Below are 16261 nucleotides of genomic sequence, written 5' to 3' on the forward strand. Positions count from 1 at the left end.
CAGTCCTTTCCATGTCTCAACATTGTTAAACTCTCCTTTAGGAGAAGATGAAGTATTTACTAGATCACACTTTTTTTTTTCATTGGTTTGTTTCACGTTGGTGTATTTTTTTTAGGTATCTGACATTAGCTTCCTTTCTGTGACCCAATTTTTCTGCATATCCACAGTAGGATTATTTTATTTGTTTTGTGTCTTTGAGAGACTGCTTTACCACTTGTCATCATTCATTGCATTGTAACGTATGAGTTATTTCTCCCTTACAGAATCTTCAAGAGTTAAAACCGTTGGACCAGTGTTTGATTGGACAAGCAAAGGAGAACAGGAAGAAGAACAGATACAAAAACATACTTCCTTGTAAGTCCTAACTAATCTGACACTGTGTTGATATTTTGTCTGCATCTGTACAGTCACATGAACTGGATCACAAATTGAGGTGGTTTGATTCCCGGTCCCAGTTCTACTGCTGAGTAGGGAAAAGTTAATATGTCATTTTCTACAAGTTTAAATTGAATATTTATAAAGCAGTTTAGTATTGGTAAGGAACAAATTCATGTGGTGGGTAGGGATGGATGTTCATGGGTTTGGCGGCTATTTGAGAAGATTCCATTTATTAAATGAGATATATTTATGGAGCCAGAGAACTTTTTATCAGTTTTACTCATGGACATTTGGGAATAAACGTATACGCAATTGCCAGTAAGTTTCTTACAATACAAGTTGGTTTGTTAGCTGGGAGATGAGTTGAGGAGTAGTGAGAACTGACGGAGGCTACTTCTGAGTGAAAAATACTTCAACTCAGTTTCAAAGGTGATGCAGTTTTAGTCACTTAGCCTGCCTGTTAGTTAAGTTTCTCCCCTAGCTATCTTCTTTTTTTCAAGAAGTACTGACTTGTATCTTAAAGCAAGTATTATATTGTTTTCTTTTGTTTTGGGATTTCTTTTTAATAAAATTTGGAAGCATCTTTGGAGATAAGCAGCATGTGAGTGTGCAAGGCTCAGCATCTCTATTGTGTGAAGGTCTGATGATGTGCACGCATGGCACTGAAGTATTTCTGTCGTGTTGGGATTGCAGATGATACCACTAGAGTACCTCTTGGGACTGAAGGTGGATACATCAATGCCAGCTTCATTCGCATGCCAGTGGGGAACGAAGAGTTCATTTACATTGCGTGTCAAGGACCTCTCCCTACTACTGTAGCAGATTTCTGGCAAATGGTTTGGGAACAAAAATGTACTGTGATTGCCATGATGACTCAGGAGGTTGAAGGAGAAAAGATAAAATGCCAGCGTTACTGGCCAGATGTACTCAATAAAACCACCATGATAACTGACAGACTACGGCTTGCTCTTGTAAGATTCCAGCAGCTGAAGGGCTTTATCATTAGAGTGCTGGAGCTAGAAGAGATTCAGGTAAGTGCATCTCATTTGGCATGCTGAGAATTTTTTCCTGGGTGCCGACGTTTCAGTTCTCATACTTGTGGCTTGCCTGCTTGCAATCGCAATGTCCATGTGGAGGTGTAACAGGGAGCTTCTCTCTGGCCAATGAATGTTACTGAGCAACTCTTCTGCCATGCAAGTTGTGCTACTTGGTGATTTTTTACAAGAAAAGGCCTGATGGGCCAGGGGCTGATTTTATGATGCTAATGTGGCTCCTTATGTGCCATTGGTCATGTAAACAGAAAGATGTATCAGGATGTAACACTCATTATTCAGTCTGTCTGGTTCATTCCTGTGTATGATTAATTCAGCCTGCACATTGAACCTTATACAGTTTAACTCTCAGCTAGGAGTTGAGCTCATGGCTTCTCTTGTTTCGCTGGATTAGAGACCGCTTTCATGGGGCAAATCCATCTCTTCAGAAACTGCTTCTTTTGAGAACTTACCCATCTTTTTCTTCATTCTTTGTGTAACATTTCGTTGTTCCTGTTGTTCTTAAACCTCAGACAGGTGAAGTACGGCACATTTCCCATCTGAACTTCATTGCCTGGCCTGACCATGACACCCCTTCTCAACCAGACGACCTGCTAACTTTTATCTCCTACATGCGGCATGTCTACAAATCGGGACCCATTGTAACTCACTGCAGTGCGGGCATTGGCCGGTCGGGGACCCTGATATGTATAGATGTAGTTCTGGGATTAATCAGCAGAGACCTCGATGTAAGTACCTGGCGGGATGGGTAAGCTGTGCTTTTGACTTGCAGGAGCTGCTCAATGGGAGTCAATCAGTCGTTCTGAGAAAATGCCATGCTTTTGAGGTCAGCATGTAGGCCACATCTTAGCGTAACATAAACGAGGATGTAAAACAGCAGCAGCCGTGCAAATGTTTCTTTAATGATGATGGGGATGCAGAAGGGTGCAGGGAGAGATCTAACATTTGGTTCTTGGATTAGGTCAGGGAATTTCTTTAAGTGTCCTGATTGTTGAAAGCTCAGTAATGCTATATGATGTGCCACTTAACATATTTGGTTGTGCTGCAAGGAGACCTACTGAGCAGATTTTCTGAGTGTGGCTTGGGAATACAAGTATATTACCACAAGAGCTCAGGCAAGTGAAGGAAAAGAGTTAAAATGCCTGCCTTACTGGCTGGATGTACTGACAGATCTGAGAAACCCTTGTGGTAACTGATGGTAGAGATGACAGATGTGATGCTTGATGAGCCAGAGATTGATGCGCAGTTGCAGAGCTGCTAAAGGCAAGCAGAACATGTGTTTAGGCAACTGAATCCCAATCTTAGTGACAGTGTAACTTCTGTGTTTAAAACAAGTAACAAAAAAACATCAAAAACACACAGTGCAAACACCTCATTCTGAGACAGCACCCTGCTCTCTAGGGTGATCCACAGGAGGGTGCTAGCCTCCTTAATGTTTGTATCCTTCACTGGACCAGTGTTTTTGTGAATTCTGTATTGGTGAGCTATAATGTCATCATCAGGGTTTCCAAGCACCCACTAAATGTCTAGAACTCGTATAGACCTGTAGAAGTTAAAAACATTGTGTTAGGTTGGGATGAGGAGCTCTATTTTCTGTACACTCGGTTCCTAGTATGCATAGGCAAGAGAGCCAATAGAGGCACACAGCGAAAGAAAAAAGAGAAAGGTATATGGTGTAGGAGGGCCAAATCCTTAGCGCTCCAAGACAGCTCATGCTGGTAATCTGCCAAACGTATGCAGGATACACTGAATTGTAAATCGTTTCACTACGAAATGTTTGACGTAGCTAGTTGGATTCCTCTGTGTGATGCTCATTTTCTTACATGCAGTATGTCTTCTTTCAACATTTCACTCGGTGTTTGTTTTTGTAGTTTGACATCTCAGACCTGGTGCGCACGATGCGTCTGCAGAGGCATGGGATGGTTCAGACAGAGGTGAGTCTGGCTTCTCCAGATTCAGCCTTCCAGCTACAGGAAAGATGCTGGAATTCTAACTCTGATGTGCCAGGAAGCTTTTTGTAAGGCACACAGTGGTTGTCTTCATGTCCTCTAATGGGATGTTTGTGTTGGGAGAATTAAATCGGATGCTTTGTGCTCTTTCAATTTGTGGTTAAAAAATAATAGTAAGAGCTGGAGTTCGGGTTTTCTTCTTCTAAAACACGTGTTAGAGTAGAAATCAGATGAGCTTTTTTGACAAAAAGAGTTGCATTGCATGCTGAAGAGAGAGGCTAACTATATAGCTGCTGTGAATTGCTGAAACTACTGGAGACACCTCTTAGGGGGAGGTGTTTAGCTAGAAATAAATTGAGTGTCATAGGATTAATCTGGATCTGGAGTTGTTTAACCTTACTTTGGATTTGCACCACTTTTTGAACATGAAAGACTTGTCTAACTGCAGTTAAAAAATAAACCAGAAAGAACCATCACCTCAACCTCTCCCACAAAACAAAGATTAGCTCTCAAACCTGTATTGACCTATAAAACCTAAGATTTTAAGATGATAAGATGCCCTGTAATATGAGTTCTCTATTAGTTAATCTCAGATAGTAATCTGAGTTCTCTCTTAGTTGGAATGATCAAAGATCTTTAAAGGTCACTTGCTGTCTTCATTTCTGCTCCTGTGAAGTATTTAGTCTATTCTATTTCACATCAAAAATGAAGCAAAAAGAGGGATAAATGCCCTATGTAAAACTGTACTTTTAGTGGCAGGCAAGTACCTCTCCTTGTTCAAAGTTGAGGTTGTATATTTCTCAATTGTCTGTTGTTTTTTTTTTTTGGCTTATTTTACTATAGAAATAGTATTGAAATCAAGTGCTGTGGCAAGTGAGAGTAAATTGCTTAGGTGGTGCAAGCATTTTTCATGTGTACTCTGGTTTCCTTTCCCTTGCAGGATCAGTACATTTTCTGCTATCAAGTTGTCCTATATGTCCTGAACCATCTCCAACAGGAAGAACAGAGAGGGAAATAAAATACTGAATGGAAGTGCTTTTAAAACAAGGAAGCAAGGAGATCTAAAGACTCTCACCTGTTTTATTTGTTCTGCTAATATTATTCCAGTCATTTTCTTCAGTTGCTGTCAAATGTTTTTTTTCTAAATAGTCTCTTCATCACTCCAGATAAGGTATATAGTATATGGAAAAGGGATAGCTTTTGCAATACCACTAGTGTCTTACGCCCATGGACACATCTGTGAGATACTTGTATAACAGTAAATAATATTTAATAAAAGCTGCATTTTTTGCAGCATCCTTAATATGTGATTAAGTACTGAAATAAAAATATTTTAATTAAAAAATGAAGAAAAAAAGTAATCTTATAATACCTCCTGCAGTTCTGCAACTGTTCTGGGGTATTTGTTTCTTAGGGGGTGGGATAAAGCAGTATTTTTGGCCTGGTCAACTTTATTACGAAGACATTTTACTAGTTTCTTTTAAAAGCTTGTTTATGGCACAGCCTTTTTTTGTCCTTTTAGTACAGTTAGAACTATTTTATAGAGGGTATCTTGAAATCAGTATTTAAGCTTTTAAGAGATGCCTTTTAGCATAAGGATGGTAGTGAATGTTTACTGTAAGTATCACAGTTAATAATGTTTACTTGATAGAGTTTCATGTATATATTTATATACTTTTACAAAAAAAAAAAGCTGAATTATCAGATGCCTAACCTTATAACTTATTAGGCATCTCTACTCTGTAAATAAAAATACACTTAAAATACACTGATCGGTGGATCTGGGTATTTTTGTGTCCTTTTCCTGGTTTCCCTGGCCTAACAGGGCATCCTTCCCCAACACTGTGGTTGCTACACTTCTTACATGATTGGCAACAAAAGGGCCCTCCTGGTGCCTGTTCTTCAGTATCCATTTGAGAAAAGCCGCAGAACTGTGGGTTCCCTTCTAGAGAGCTTCCACACCGTGGTGAAAGGAAGAGGTATTTTCCCTTCCCTCCCTGTTTTTTGGCATACATGGGCATTGAGACCTGCATCACATTTTTATGGTGGGTTGGTACTTGGATGCTGTGGCAGTGAGCTGACAACAACGGAACCTGCTCTGCTTAAACCAGCCACGTTTGATGGGGAAGGCAGGATACTGAGTTCTGAGTAACTCAGTGTTTTAGTGATACTATAAACAGCCAACTGTTCTGAAAGGAAGTCTTAGCTTTATGCTCTGTGGGCATTTTTTGATGATAGAAAAACTGCTAGAAGCATTCTGCATTGCAAGGGTAAAAATAAGTTCAGAGACCTGTGACTCTCCAAGGTTTCACTCTTCAAAATAGTAGCTGTATTGATCTCCTTGTCCTTAGCTCAGCCCTTGAGCTTTATTTTCATTGTATTTTCTCCCTGTCTGTCTGAGGAGGGGGAGCAAGAGAGCAGCGTGGTGGTGCTGAGCTACCTACCGGTGTGAAACCACCATATACCCCACAGTGTTCTGCTGTCCCAACATTGGAACAGTCACCATCTAGCTTATTTAATGGCATTATATATTATTAATGGTAATATAACTAGCAATAGCATGACTGAAAAAAGGAAGAGCCTTTTTCACTTGTCACAGTAACACTATGATCTTTATTCCCTCCAGCTTACCAGCACAGCTGAGAAATTACGCCATTTAAGAGCAGTGTATGTTAAGGAAGGAAAACTAATTCTGTGTGCATAGTGAGAAGCAGAGGCAAATTGACTAGCCATGTTGACAGTACACCTGTATGAAGGAGCTTTAAAGTAAAGAGAGAACATTTTCAGGACTACAGTTGTCAACAGGCGAAGTAAGTAAAGACAGCTGATACGCTGCTACTGTTTTCACATAAGTAGTGAGTTTAGAGAATTTGGGTATGTCTGGTTTTCAGAAATAAAAAATTACATTATTAGAATAAAAAATATATTAAAAGCTGTTAAATTCTTCCCTTAGATGTTTTCATATACATGACAAAGAGGAAAAACAGGAACTTTTTATATGCTACGCTATGTGAAGCCCACATTTGTATTGTGCAAACAATGTGCACAATACAGCAAACAGCCCACAGGAGGCAGAAATCAGTGGAAGATTGCAGGATTTGCTTGTTGTTGTCACAAATACGAAGATCTACATTATGGTATATTGTACCCACTTTCCTTTTAATGATGGGTGCACCAAAGCAGAGGATAATTAGCTTGACCAAACCTCCCCACCCCCTAGGAAAAAGCAAAGAAAAAAATGGTCTGAATTTCTTCCCGTTTGTGTGTCAGCTTTGAGGAATTTGATATCCAATAAAGATGAAATTGCTCCTTTGTCTTGTACCTGTTGAGGGCACTGAGAAAGGTGGGTATCTGTGTTTTGCCTAACAGGTAGAATTAACTCACCATCTGTGACACTGGGCTGAACTGGACCACATAGCTCAAAACTTGTTACCAGAAAATGCACTTGCTCACACATGTCCTTGCTTAAGCTTGGTATCCATGGGGAATCAGGTTGGAAGCAAGCAGTGATGTTTATCTTTCTCCACAGGGTTAGGCTACCTGAAATCTTTATGTCCCCTTGAAAGTAGGTAGAGGAAAAGTGATTAAGAAGCAACTTTCCTGGATGGATAAATACTTTGTGATTCCTTAGTAGGCTGACCACATAATTCTCAGGGGGAAAAATCTTGAGTGCCCCCGCACACATACCTTTTCATTTACTTATTTTTTTATTTTTTTAAAATAACATTGTGATGTCTTGCTGATTAAGCAACCAGGGCATGTTAGAGCTGAAAGGGATTTTCCCTTTTACAGGGTATCTGATTTTCAGCAGGAAGTTTACTAGACTAGGGAAAAAGCCGATACATACCCCATTATGGCTCTAATTAAAGGATTGTCCTTGTGTTAACAGGGAAAGGATTCTTTTTTTCTTCCAAACAGAATTAGCTGACAGAAGCATATGTGCTTTGCTAAATAAGCAGCCCTGTGCCATTAGTAGTTTATCTGTACTTTGGCTTTTGTTGATGGTCTTCCTCTATGCAAGAGGAGGGCAACAGCCTATGAAGAATTAATTCCAATCACTCCTTGGAGGCTGTTCTGAGGGCTCATTACTTTTGTTCCTTGAATGCTTCTAAGCAGCCTCTTCCTTCACAGTGGGCTTCCTTCTACTGCTAGCTCAATAGCTATCTAGGGAAAGTAAGTACTTAGGAATGATTGAAAACTCTGCTATGCATAGGGATTGCTTCCCTGCATCAACTGCCCAGTGTTTTTGCAAGAAGATCTAAAAGGCAGGAGGGAAATATTTCAAAAGGTGCTTTAAGTACAAGGAAGCAGGCTTCTTGCTGGGATGTGGGCCTGTTTTCCATTAAAGCTCTCATCTGTCATCTTCTGACAGTGCAAATCCAAACAGCCACTCACTTTCTTGGGTGTCTTGGGTAATTCCACAGCTGCACATACTTTGTTGTCAGGGTGGTGAGGTGGCACTGAGGAGGACTGTGGAAGATGAAACGGGAAATCTCAGGAGCTGAACAACTCTGTGCATAGTGAACTGCTTGGTAGCAAAGGTTTTCTGGAGTGACTCTGCAGGCGTGGCAGAAGCCAGTGGTATAACCCTCCCTACAAACCCCTTACAGGAAGGTGCAGCAATAGAATGTCTGGGCCATGAGTACTGCATATGATGAACAACATAGAATAAAAACAAAATCTAAGCTTTGGAAGTTGAAAACCCAGCTGATTTGCAGGTGCTATAATGCTTTTGAAGTGCTTTGGACTTCCTCTCTGTTGAAAAATATTCTCCCACTGGGAAACCAAAGTGGTTTGGCCCCTCATATATGCTAATAACTTCTTGGTTTATGTCATCGAAGTATTTCACACCCAACCAAACCTGCTGTTAATATGCATGATATGTGATGTCTGTTTCAGAGCACCCCAGGGGTAGAGACCTATGGACCTTTTGTTGGGTGGGTGGGAGTTGTTTTGCTAACATTCATGAATGTGAAGCATCCTCAGGATGCAAGTCTGAGTTTGTTATGGCATCCACCAATAGTCAAGTTGTAACAAAACCAGGGGCAAACGTGGAATGGTTTGTGGCTCTTTGCCCTGCTGGAGTGGACAGTCTGTTCGGTGCTACCTTTCCAGTGCAGTTAGTTGATCTTGGCTGAAAGAAGGGTTCTGGGAAACATTATTCATCATTTAAGCAGCTTTTGAGGGGACAGCCTGGCAACAGCTCTAAATGCTAGCGGCACGGTGAGTTCCGTTGTGTTGCATTACTTGATTTTACTGGTGATACAAGTATGTCTGGTGTAACCCAGCAATTATTTCTGTGTATACTATGAAAAAAGAGCGACTGAGTCACCTGGAAGTCTTGGGAGGGGGTGTGAGCAGTTCTGGTTCATAAAACTGAAGAATGCCTTCTGCAGGTGGCATTCAGACCTGAATTTGAACTTATCTTATTGTGCTTTATTTCTACTGATTTGTCTTGGTTAGTCAAGTGGGCTCTGCAGGGAGCTTTGTTTCATAATGAGATGTTGGGAGCGGGGGGTTGGTTTTGTTTTAATGAAGGCAAGATCTTGCTGGCTAAAAGAATGGGATCTGAAGGCGAAATTGTTGGGCTGGGAGCAGATTTAGTTACTAATTTGCTTAGATGAGTCCCAGGAAGTGGATTTCATCTCCATTGCTGTACTGTGATGACCTCAGTATTTGTTGTTTTTTTTTTTTCCTCTGGTAGGGCTGCGACTGCTACTTGATTATAATAACCAGATTCCCAAACAAAGTGTTACCTCTAAATGAGTCAGCTTGGTCACAGAAACAACCTGGTATTCATTAACAAGGAGCTTTGTGTGGACTAATTTGGTTTTTCAACTCTTTTAAAGCTAGATACATAGTATTTCCACAATGTCCTCAAGCAGATAGAGATAATGAAATATCCCATTAAAAACATGGCACATTTGCAGCTCATGACATATGCTCATAATTCTTCTCAATTATATATAAGCGTATGTGTCTCTGTGTGTATGCTTTTTAGTTCTTCGGATTTCTTTTGGGGGAAGAACATGTTCGGCACCACCTTTTTCTACTGCTGGGTTGTATTCCACAGACATTAAACCATTTTTATTTTTCTTCATAAAAATTCTTGTGAACGCTCTGCTGTGGAAAATGAGGTAGCGTGCCAATTATTCAGCCTTTCCTTCCTCAAGAACCTGCTGCGTAAGTCTGTTCTTGCATCTCCAGCACCAGCAATGTTTTTGGCATTGCCAGTCAGAATTTACTGAAGGGTAAGGACAAAACACATCTTGGTGTTCGTTCTTTGTAGTGTCACCATCCTTGAAAAACTTTGTGTTACCTCAGAGCACTCTTTATTTTTCATACTGGTTTTCAACTTTTTGAGGTGTTCTGTTGCTCTTACAAAGCACTGGCAAAAATCCAGCTCCTGGAGTTCCTTTTTCACACCAGGCATAAGTTTCTGCTTGTACACCTGACAAATCTTGGGTAAAAGAACCACACTGGACTCCAATGCTTGAAATTCCTACACAGTTGAACTGTTGACAGCAAATACGTTTTGGATGTCTTCTCCCTGGCCCATGAGGCAAATGGAGAACTGGTTAAAGGAAATCTGACGGGGCGCTGGCAATGGAAAATGAAGTCCCTTGCCCCTCAGAATATCCCTGGGTGCTGTGCAGGTGTCATAACATGACTGTCTATCATCTAGGCATTAAGTAGAGACCTGGCAGACTCTATAGGTGCTTCACAATGTATTCCTTGTCTGAATAATAGTGCAATCCTAAATGCAGGGGTTAGTCGTGTGCCCAAAGGCAGAAGACATTTACATTCCTCTCCATCCTATTGTGCTTCTTTTCTACGAGTCTCCATTCCAGCTCCTAGAACATTGCTTCAGCCTTTGCCAATTAATGGATCCCACGGTGCTGAGGTGTGTTCCAGCTGCTGGTTTTTCCAAAAGTGGAAGGTTCTTTTGTAAATGGTGGGGTTGAGTTCAAAACTTCACTGCTCTTGCCTTGAAATCTTGAGTGAGGTAGAATTCAAAGCGTGAGTAACAGCTGGAATTTGGTTCCCCCTCTACCAGTATTGGGCATTCAGGCTGAGCCTACTGAAACGGGAGCTGAGGGCTTTCAGCATTTTGCACCTAACACCTTCCTGCCTGAGCTGGGAGAGCCAGCTTCGATGCGGTGAGCAAGGCAGCAGGAGTCACTTGGAAGCTGGACAGAGTTAGGGGATAAAGCAGAAGAGCACTTGGCTCTGCACTGTAAAATGGGATCGCTTTCCCCGCAGCTATTTTGACATTTGTCAAGCAAATAAATTTCTCGCATCAAACAGTTGTGGGTTTAAAAATATCCTGGCCTGGAGTGGTCAAGAGTCAGGACTGTATCTCCTTGCATCTCCTCTGTGTGGCCTTTTTAGGCTCAGGGAAAGCAGGAGGCCTCTAGAGTAGTGCCACCACAGACCCACTCAAGCCAGACCTTTCCAGCCCATTGGAGCCACCCCAAACAACAGCAGCAGCTGACAGCCTGTCGTCTCGTTTGTCTCGTTGTAGTTCACCCTTGCTCTGATGCCACGTGGGCTGCTGGTATGTTCAAATAGGGCCTGTCAGCCTGCCGTGCGGAGTCTCTGCTTTCCTGTGCTCTCTGTCCATCTGCTGTCATTCTGTCACTTCTTCCTTTATGTATAGGTTGTCAGCTCCTCGAGGTCAAGGCTGTCCTTAGGTGCTGGCATTGTTCAGTGGAGTCTAGGAAATGACAAGGCTGTTTTTTTAGCAGTTATTTCTCTAGCAATAATGTCTCAAAGGCCAGTGACCTCAGACTTGACAATTAAAATAACTGGTCCTGGTCCACTTGATGTATCCACAAAGAAAAATTTCAGCTACAATAAATGAAATCACAGAGTAAGGTCAAGTCAGTTTGTCTCAGTGCTTTTGACAAGCTCTGAACGCCATGAAGCAACTGTAATGCTGCCTGCTAGCTCCTGAGGCTGCATCTCAGGACAGTGACACTGGGGCATCGTTGCCAGCTCTATTCTGGAAAAGGTTATCATGCTGATGCTGCGGATGGGAGCGAGTGGTTATCACGAGGCATTTCCTCCACGGTAGCGTGCCCGGGGCACTGCCAGCCTGTCCATCAGCATAATTCGATCTCCTTTCCCCGTGCCTCAACGGAAACGATTCCCAGAGCACAGCTGCCTGCTTTGCTTGGCTTGCCTCAGTAAAACATAAAGCATTAGCGAGCACAGTTAGGTTTATGCAGGAGCTCTGTGAGCCAGGCTTGCAGTTAAACAAGCAGGGCTGTTTGTTCATATGAAAATTGTGTGTTTGTCCCCCTGCTGCAATCTATTTTTCCATGTACCATTGTTTTTTCTTTCCAGCTGAGCCCCAGTGGTGGTTGCTTTGTATCCCTGGCTCACTGTAAGCGTTCAGTACTTCTGGTGTGCTGCAGTAAACCCTTCCTGCAACCATTTTGAGAACAGCTCTTTGCTGTTCTTCTCAGAATCATCAGAGGCTCCAAGAAATGCAAGAACCTTCTTCATTGCTCCAAAGTTACAGAGCTGGGTGGAAAACCAGTGCAACTGAGGGGACCCCAGCATGCATGGTGGCCTCCTGGCTTTTCCCCAGGACAATTTATCGTGCGGTCATGCTGTGTCATGATTTCTAGCTGGCTCACTCCCATAATTTTCTGAGACTTGCCAATGTTCTTGGTATGAGGCAAAAGCACATCAGGACCCAACCCGAGAAATTTATCACCTCTTGTGTTCAGAAGGATGCAATGTAGTTATGTTCCAGTCAGTTCCTGCCTGTAGAAATTCATCCTCAAGCGCAAAGGAGCACTGTGTGAGAGCACAGCTGAAGGCTGGAATGGAAGGAAGCGTTTCGGTTTGTTTTTTACAAATGGCATTTTAACAGTAGCAAAACCTCTCCCTTCCCCCGGAATATAAGGCTTCCTTGTTTGCTGTGCGTGCGATGACTCCTCCCGGAGAGGGACCCAGGAGGTAAATGCTTCAAGCAGGCATTATAGCAACAAAGCCTTGTGCAGGGTTTGAAGGGCAGTGTTTATTTCAGGCTAAAGGCCCCTTCTCTCTCGCTCTTGCCTCAGCCTTTCAAGCAGCTTTTGGGGCACCAGGCTTCAGGTGGTTGGGGCTTTTGGGGTGTTTGGCATCGGCTTGTGCTCGGAGGGAGGGAGGGGTCGTCTTGCACCAGTCCTCGTGCCGTGCAGGTCAGATGCAGCTCGCTGTCTAAGCGCACTCTGGAATTCAATCCCAGCTCTTCTTTTTAATTCAGAAGTCCTTTCAGCCCCTATAGCTACAAGGGCAAAAGAGAGCCAACAGAATGATACCGACACCTTTTCAGCAGTCAGCTGCAGTGTACTGAGTACAAACTGTAACAGTAGGGTTCTCCCAGGAAAAGGTGATTTCCAATAATAGTTGGCTTGGTTTTGTTTTATTTTATTTTTTCTCATTGATTTCCTGATTCTCATTAATTTCACAACACTTGTATCGTTCATGGCCTGATTAAGGAAAGCATTATCTACTGCAGATGTGAGTAAGTAAGAGCAAGTGTTTATTTGCTTATTTCCCCAAGACTGGAGGGGGTGGGCGGAATGCGAGGATTTTTCCTCATATCATTTTCTTTACCATCTTCTGCATAAAGAATTGCTGTGCATATTACCAGACACTTTCCTTCTGGACCCCTTTTTCAGCCTGCATTTGATGCTGAGATTTTGCCAAGCATGCCCAAGTACTATCAGATGGTAAATTACAGCTTATCTGTAAAAAGTTGTTCATGAAAACACATAGAAACTCCAGAGGCTAAGAATGCAGACTTCTTTAGTCAGCAAGCTGCAGTTGCCTAGTCAAAATAAGCGACTGGTTTAGGTCACTTCTGGCAGTAAGAGACCCAGTGCACCTGACATCTCTGCATGCAGCTCTACAGGAAGCAATTCAGCTATATTAGCATTTACATTCTGGGGTCTGACTCAGTGCTGTCGCTAATCCTGAAAGGATTGTTGGGGGATATGAAATTCCTCTGAGAAGCTGCTGCCGTCAGAAGTTAAAAATAAACTTCTTTTTTTTTTTCTAAAATGTATTTTTAAAAAGTTAAGCTTTAAAGTGAAAAGAGAGTGCTTTAATGCACGATTTAGAGAAGTGGATTTGCTTTCTCCCCTTGCGGTAATTACAGCTGAAGATAGGAAGAGTTTTAAATGATTCCAGAAGGTGTTTTGAGCTAGAGTCTTGCCCAGCTTTAATCCAGTTTCCATGCTCTTAGCACTGCCCTTCAGAGGCAGGTAGAAATTTAACACTTAGAGAGGGAATTTCCCATGGGGGTAAGACTGACAGGTTGAATTCCTCACTCAGGCAATCCCCACATCTGCCGGGGGCTAGCTCAGACTTCGTGCAGCCCACGACTTCTAGGTGAGATGTGCTTGCACATTGCCTGGCTGTAGGGTGAGCTTCAGTTTGCATAACTGGGAATCAAGCACTTCTTGTAAGCAAGGCACGTGCAAACACTTGGCACTTTTCAGTGCCGTGTCCATCTCTCTTCTTACCCTCCTGCTGCATCTCTCCTTTCTGCATGGGCTTCTGGTGGGACCCAAGTAGACCTGAGTCAGCTTCCAACTTAAAATGGGTCATAGAGCCACCTTGTGCTCTGGTTTCCCTATCCGAAAAGGGTGATGACAATTCATTTGGTCAATAGAACCCAGAGGTTTTCTAATTGTTTTTCCCACATTTCCACTTAGAACATGTTTTACTTTGACATTAAAGAATTAATCATGAAGACAGCAACTACTGCAGCTAGTTTTTATGTGCACAGTTTGCAGCTGACTGTTTCAAGGTTGCAGTCAGTGTCATTGTCATAGCTGCAAGGGACCGATATAGTGGAATCCCTTCAAATTAACCACGTTTGAATGCATGTCATTCAGGATGGCCCTGTGCTGCTTCAGAAAGCAGGCAATACCTTCTTTTGGTGGTGTCAGGCCTTTCTCAACAGTTATGGCTCTCTGCAGTGTGACAGTGTGTCTCTTGGGAATGTCTGGACAAGCAGCCGCTCCGTGCTTTCCTGCTTCTTGCAAGGCTGGCTCCATCGGGTTGTGCCTGTGATGTTCCCAGCATGACAGAAAGAGATTTAATAGCAATGAAAACACAGACTCAGGAGATTCTTCACACTGTAAAGAAAATTTTCAGTATCTTCTGGATTCGCAGTGATTTGCAGGCTCATCTCTTCCATAGGTTTTATCTTAGAAGAAAGGTGCTTAGGAAGAGCGGTGTGACAGTGTAATGAGCCCAAGCCCAACGTGTTCGTATCCAAACCAGCACAAAGCAGAGCCTGAGGCACACAGCTCTAACTCAGACCTTAGCATCACTAAGCACAGCTTACAAGTATTCTGTTTCTTTAGTAAAATCTGAGAAGAGAAACCATTTTCTTACATGTCTTCTCTCTTAACATTTTAATTTCCTTTTCCAGGAGTTAGAAGGCAAGATTTGGGGAAAACGGGTTATTTATGTGCACAAGACCCTGCACTTCATGGCACACTGCAGGGCTCAGAGAAAACAGATTGATTTGTCTGCATAAATGCCTTAGGTGCTGTTAGGTTTCTCAAAGTACTGTTGCTGATTTGAATACACATGGGATACACTTCCTAGTTTAGCAGCAACTGGAAAGGACTGGCTCCAGTGGCTTAGGGAATCCTTCTAGTCCCAGGGCCTCTACCTGCAATCCCCTTTTCTAATATGGGAACTGAAGCATAGGGATCCTCAAGCTCAGCTCCTCTCTCCCACTCACTTTCTCTAACACTGAACACCTGTGCCCTTTTTGAGGGCGGGACTCAGCCTGATCACTGGGAAGCAAGGTAGGTTTCATCATGTCCACATGGTGCCCATGTTCCCATTACAGTCACCAGACTTGTAGTCACACCAGAAAAGGTAAAAGAAAGTTGAGACCATTACAGCTAAAGGCTTAAATAGATAGGTAAGTGAAGGTTGAGAAGTCATGCTGTTGATTTTTGGTGGGCTTGGGTGGTGGTGTGGTTTCTGCACTGTTTGGGGTGGGTGGGTGGTTTGTTTTTTAGTGTTTGCTGTTACAGAAGGATTGCCATTTCATCTTGCACGTGCTGAAGCCTCTTTCAACTTGTTAGCTAGCTTCCTGGCATCGGCAAGCTGAAATTTCCCCTTCTGTGATTGTCACCATCACATACGAAGGGTTGCCAGGACGTGTGAGCAAGAAGCTGCTGGTGGTGCTGCTCTTGTCGTGGTGCTTTTGCTGTCTTTCTGCACAGACAAGGGAGAAGCATGTCCCTGCCTTTCTCCTGGTCAGCTTAGTGGGGAGCATTTTTATGTACATCTTTGGCTGAGTCCTTTTTATGATGTATTTTGGTTACTGCCCAGCACATGTAAGTTGCAATCTCTTAATAATGGGTGGTTAATGCAGTAGAGCAGTATAAAGAACAGAGCTGTGCTGCTGTGTCACTTACACAGGATCGGATGTCCTCTTTCCTTGTAAATTGTGCTCTGCAGTCCACGCTTTATGAAGCTCGCCTCCGTGCACGTGGCAAAAACTGCAGCGAACTGCCTCCTCTGCCTTGGTGCCCACCTACAAAAGGAATTTCTGTGAGCTTTGCTGCTTGGAATCTGAGCTCTTCTTTAAGTACCCGGTTCTGACGAAACCATGAAGAAAAGAGGGAATAAACTTGCTAATTCCATCTTCGATTTTACACTTATGTTTTCCATGCATAAAAGGAAAACTGACCTTTAGGCTTGGTTGGAGGTTAAGTGAGTTGACGAAAATCCTTTCTCCTAAATCCAGAGGGCCTAGCTCAGGCTCTTTGGATCTCAAATCTCTAGGTTAGAGCAAGGAGAACAGGGAAAAAAAAATAGGAAAAATGCACTGAAAGAGATGAGGAAAAGAGT

General features: G+C 42.7%; 1 protein-coding gene across 9 annotated transcripts in view; it reads left to right on the forward strand.

Moving 5' to 3' along the window:
• The window catches only part of PTPN13 (protein tyrosine phosphatase non-receptor type 13), a 136260-nt gene extending 131113 nt beyond the window's left edge, over window positions 1–5147 (forward strand). For all 9 annotated transcript variants that reach the window (XM_032187307.1, XM_032187308.1, XM_032187310.1 and 6 more), the window contains 5 exons: window positions 264–354; window positions 1072–1409; window positions 1943–2158; window positions 3302–3364; window positions 4320–5147. In XM_032187307.1, coding sequence (XP_032043198.1) covers window positions 264–354; window positions 1072–1409; window positions 1943–2158; window positions 3302–3364; window positions 4320–4397 — 786 coding nt within the window. In that variant the 3' untranslated portion in view covers window positions 4398–5147. The remainder of the gene's footprint in view (window positions 1–263; window positions 355–1071; window positions 1410–1942; window positions 2159–3301; window positions 3365–4319) is intronic.
• The last annotated feature ends 11114 nt before the right edge of the window (window positions 5148–16261 follow it).

Source organism: Aythya fuligula, chromosome 4 (genome assembly GCF_009819795.1).
Source record: "Aythya fuligula isolate bAytFul2 chromosome 4, bAytFul2.pri, whole genome shotgun sequence".
Classification (NCBI taxonomy): domain Eukaryota; kingdom Metazoa; phylum Chordata; class Aves; order Anseriformes; family Anatidae; genus Aythya; species Aythya fuligula.